Genomic DNA, 4,721 nt, shown 5'->3' with positions numbered 1-4,721 from the left:
GCTCGAATAAAATTACCTGTCAAGGTACCCGGGTAATTTTTTCCGGATTAATAACCGCGAAAAAATTCCCCACTAATAATCGGCGATTATTAGAAACTGTAGTGTAGCGAGCGTCTCCATCGTAGTAGGAAGAGTGATCAGTTTAAGTTCGGATCGCGTGCCACAGTCCCAGGTTCGATTCCCAGCCCAGGCTTTTTTCGAGCATTTTCCGCTTGCCAACAGTCACAGCGCACAACAGTTAAGCCCATACTCGCTAAATGATGGGCATGGGAGTACTCTAATATTTTAGCAGAATTCACGAACTTCACTCTTCCGAATGGTATTGTTTCGAGAGCTCTACTGTAGTCGTAGAGAAATAATTTCAACGAACGAGCACAGAAAATCTGAACCGCTCGCTCCGCAATTTTATCTACAAGCTACAGTACGTACCAATTTGATATGCAAATGTGTGTCATTTCAGAGGGCAAATTATAGTGAACAAGTTGTCGCTATCATCACAGTCCCAAACGGGTACTTTCATCACAACACATTTTCATAGCCATTGTTACATTGTTCATGCGATATAGTTCCAGACTGGTTCTCATTAATCTCAGAAAATAACACATATTCGCATATCAAGTTGACACACGCTGTATATGTGTGATACTCAATATCAACATCACATAATCGTCCATTGGAGTTTTGCCCGTTTAACGTGAAGTGGTGTGATACCGAGTGAAAAACCCGATATTCGCGCTATGCAGTGGTTTGTGGAATACGTCTTTTCACTAGTGTTTTTCATATCACGAGTGAAAACCCACCGAAAAACGACCCCTCCCATATTACACCAGTTTTATCCCTTCCTTTAACCCGGCGCTCCGTAGCTAAGACCAACACCTATTTAAAACTAGATTATAAGTAGTCGCGATAAACCCTACATCAAGTTCTTGTATAGTGCTACAAGAAGCCAACAAGCAACGACTCGTAGGGGCTTCACTCTTTCGATCGACCTACTGAAAATAAATTGTAGTCACAAAAGTTGCATAAAAATCAATAATCAAGAACGGCACGAATAGTATCCAAGGTTGCTCCCCCAAAGATACAAAACAGGCCCAAATATTACCTCCATCTCCAACACAGTAAACTGCACACTGTACGGTCTGCCGTTTTCCGCCAGCCATTTTCGCCACAACACCGGTAGTTTCCAATTCGGCACTACCTTATCGAAGACTAGATATAACCATAAATTCTGCAGAATTAATGAATACACTTCTATACCACACCGCGATGAACTTACTTCAGGGAAACATCCATAAACCTATAATGTTTCCGAGGAAAACTAATTTAGAATTTTCCACATTTTTCAATCAGTTTCCCATGTAAATGTCATCACATTAGCAACATTTTTCAGGGAGAACGTTATTTCTCAATGCTAAATGGGACCCTGAGCCACTTGAACACTATCGTCATCCCTCCCCACTTTTATCAATTGTAGCCTCGCAAGCTCAACCCTTTTCGAATCCTTCAACACCACCGCTCCGTCGTCGTCTATCATCAAAATGATCCTCTCTCACGCATACGGCAATGCTGTGGAAATTTGCACAATTTCAAGACCGGAGACGTAGGAAAAATTCCACAAATATTCCTCCAGTTTCTGAAAATCTTGCGGGTGCGCTCTTCTACCAGCGTTGGAATCTACTACTACTACTACTACTACTACTACTACTACTACTACTACTACTACTACTACTACTACTACTACTACTACTACTACTACTAATACTAATACTACCACTACTACTACTATTACTACTACTACTCCATTATAACTACCAATAAGCATCATAAGCCACTTCCAGAACCCGCTTGGTAACAACACTTCGACCCACATCCCAAACGGAGTCCCAACCGACAATGCGAGACTTTTCAACCCCCTACCAGCATGCCTGAATACAATACGACAAAACTCCGGCGGTAGATACAGAATATGTCACCAAATCGATCATCGAGTTCTCATCCCAATTCTCCCACCTATCTTGCTCAGTTTCCCCAGCGGTCGCTGCTTTCATGAAAAATATCAATTAAAACTGAAATAATACCTCAGTTATAATTGATATTTTTCATGGATATATTATATCCAATCCATGACCCTACATCGGACCGTCCGAATCGGACGACCATCGACATATTCATCCGAACGAAGAGAACACAGAAAGGTGGATCGCACAGAATAGAGATAGGATCTCTTTCACTAACCCCTTGAGATGAGGTTAGAGCTCCAACCTCACGAGCTTGAAAAAGAAAACCCAAGTATGTTTTACTAGTCCCTCAGTCTCCAAAGCAAAAGAACGAACCTCAAAAATCAGATTGAGTAGGATCATGTGTACTTACCTCAAGGGTGAGCCTGAGGAACTTGATTAATCCTACGCCTTCTTACCCGATAGTGAAACGATCTTACCTTGATTTAGTAAGTTTTGTACCGTCTCAAGGCAAGTAAGTAGTTAGTGATAGAGGCCCTAAACTCTGTACCATCCTAAGGTAAGTAGTTAGTGATAGAGGCCCTAAACTCTGTACCATCCTAAGGTAAGTAGTTAGTGATAGAGGCCCTAAACTCTGTACCATCCTAAGGTAAGTAGTTAGCGATAGAGGCCCTAAACTCTGTACCATCCTAAGGTAAGTAGTTAGTGATAGAGGCCCTAAACTCTGTACCATCCTAAGGTAAGTAGTTAGTGATAGAGGCCCTAAACTCTGTACCATCCTAAGGTAAGTAGTTAGCGATAGAGGCCCTAAACTCTGTACCATCCTTAGGTAAGTAGTTAGTGATAGAGGCCCTAAACTCTGTACCATCCTAAGGTAAGTAGTTAGTGATAGAGGCCCTAAACTCTGTACCATCCTAAGGTAAGTAGTTAGTGATAGAGGCGTCTGCCGTCTTGAGGTAAGTGAGTACTTAGCTAAAGAGGCCCCAAGTTGTTTAGCGTCTCAAGAATCTTGAGAGCTGGCTATCTACTCATCTATTGTGAGTCAAGATAGATGAGTAGATAGCCAGCCTCACCCAGCCAGCCTCAAACCTATGAGCCTCTGCTCAGCGAGAGCCGGCCGTTTCATTAATAGAAGACGAAGCGAGAATACTATAGCGAGCGGATTCCATTGGCAACTGCGGTGTACATAGACCCGTGCCGCAAGTGGACTTGTATTGTGGTGTAGACCATGAGTGTAAAGTCCATCAACAACCTCAGCAAGGTAAGCTAGAAACTCACGAATTCATATGGTGAGGAATGAACGGTGGTATTAGTGAGGTAAGCAGTTCATAATATGCTTCTTCATGAGCTCAAACGAGCTGTCAACTCTGGCTTCAGTGATCCTCTAACTATTTACACTTAACCAGGGGAGTTTTGATAGAGTTAGTCGACTAGATGGTGTGGAGAGGACCGAAGACTTGCAGGGCTCCCCCCTGAAGCTTCGGTCACGGGACAGGTGCCCGACTGAGTGGTGTCGTATCAACGACTCACGTCTCACACGGGTCTGTCCCGTCACCCAGTCCACTAAGATAAAAAAACTGTCAGTTACTAATAACTTTCCTTCGGAATCCTCGGATCATTGAAGCACCTGCGAGCGACCCAGCTCGCTCGCCCATCGAATCACTTCCTCTGGAGTTGACCCTAGCCTCTGGCGAGACTTTCCAGTAAATTTTGGAATTATTTTGCGATATATTTTTGTAGGGATCGCGCCCTACGCGCTCGCCCTTGTAATCGTTATCGTCTGATCACTTATATTCGCTCGCCATCGATCGCGCTATGCACGTATGCGCACTGTGTGATCATGAACTAAGGATAAGTAGAGTTACAACTCCCTTTTGATCCTTCTCACTCGGCTGCCCTTCTACGAAGGTCTGCCCTTGTTGTGAAGTTCGACTACGCTATCCACTGAAGTCTGGCTACTAGTTGTGTTGCCCAGTAACAGGCACAACATTCTGGTAGCAGCTCCTTGTTGATCGACGACGAGCCCAATGACGAATAATACTGGTGATAATCGCCCCCAGGTTGATGAAGCCGCCCCCTTGAGGATTAGTCTCTCGATGCCCCCTGCTTTCGATGGTATCTCCGGTAGCTTTAAGGATTGGCTAAGACGTTATGAACAATGTGCCCTTGCCGCCGGATGGTCCACTCAACAGCAGGGAGAACGCCTTGGTCTGTACTTGAAGGAACCCTTTCTCTCTGGTTGGGATGCTTATGCTAAGAAGGTGAACTTCGAGGAAGACAAGAAGTCCCTCCTGAAGATATTTGATCATGTCCGTCCCCATCAAGCCCTAAAACAGTTCCAAGAGCTACGCTGGTCCAAGGGTCAGCACCCCGCTCTCTATGCTGCAGCTCTACAACGACACCTCAACCGGTACTATACCAAGGAGAAGTTCCCTGAGCTCTCTGAAGCGGACAGGACTAAGAACATGGAGGAGATGATCATCGACCGACTGAAAGCAGATCTACCCCCCATGGTCCGGTTCCAGCTCCTCTTGAAAGAGCCTAAGAACCTCAAGGAGGCCTGTATAATGTGTGACAGCGTTCTTGCCCTTGACGACGCTAACTCCAACACCATGGTCGAGACACCGGCTAAGGTTGCCACAGCCGCTGGTGTTTTCGGTAGCCAACCGGCCGATGACTCTACGGATGCGCTCACGAAAGCTGATGCCAAGCGTATCGAACAGAAGCTCGACAGGATTTTGGGTGGTATGAGACGCAAGAGTG

At 45.0% G+C, this 4,721-nt stretch overlaps 2 protein-coding genes across 2 annotated transcripts in view; one reads left to right on the top strand and one right to left on the bottom strand.

Annotated features, from left to right (window-relative positions):
* Nucleotides 1-913: 913 nt before the first annotated feature.
* On the bottom strand, nucleotides 914-2,048 carry Pmar_PMAR012020 (hypothetical protein; the record flags this gene model as incomplete). The annotated part of the gene is made up of 3 exons (XM_002766249.1): nucleotides 914-989; nucleotides 1,813-1,913; nucleotides 1,974-2,048. The coding sequence occupies 3 exons, from the start codon at nucleotides 2,046-2,048 to the stop codon at nucleotides 914-916; spliced, it is 252 nt and encodes an 83-aa protein (XP_002766295.1).
* A 1,937-nt stretch (nucleotides 2,049-3,985) lies between these two features.
* The window catches only part of Pmar_PMAR012019 (hypothetical protein), a gene marked incomplete at both ends in the record, with an annotated part of 885 nt that continues 149 nt past the window's right edge, over nucleotides 3,986-4,721 (top strand). The window contains one exon of the mRNA XM_002766248.1: nucleotides 3,986-4,703. Coding sequence (XP_002766294.1) covers nucleotides 3,986-4,703 — 718 coding nt within the window. The remainder of the gene's footprint in view (nucleotides 4,704-4,721) is intronic.

This window comes from Perkinsus marinus (genome assembly GCF_000006405.1).
Source record: "Perkinsus marinus ATCC 50983 genomic scaffold scf_1104296973172, whole genome shotgun sequence".
NCBI lineage: Eukaryota > Perkinsozoa > Perkinsida > Perkinsidae > Perkinsus > Perkinsus marinus.
Note: the sequence above shows the minus strand (reverse complement) of the source record. Positions and strands in the feature narration are given on the sequence as shown.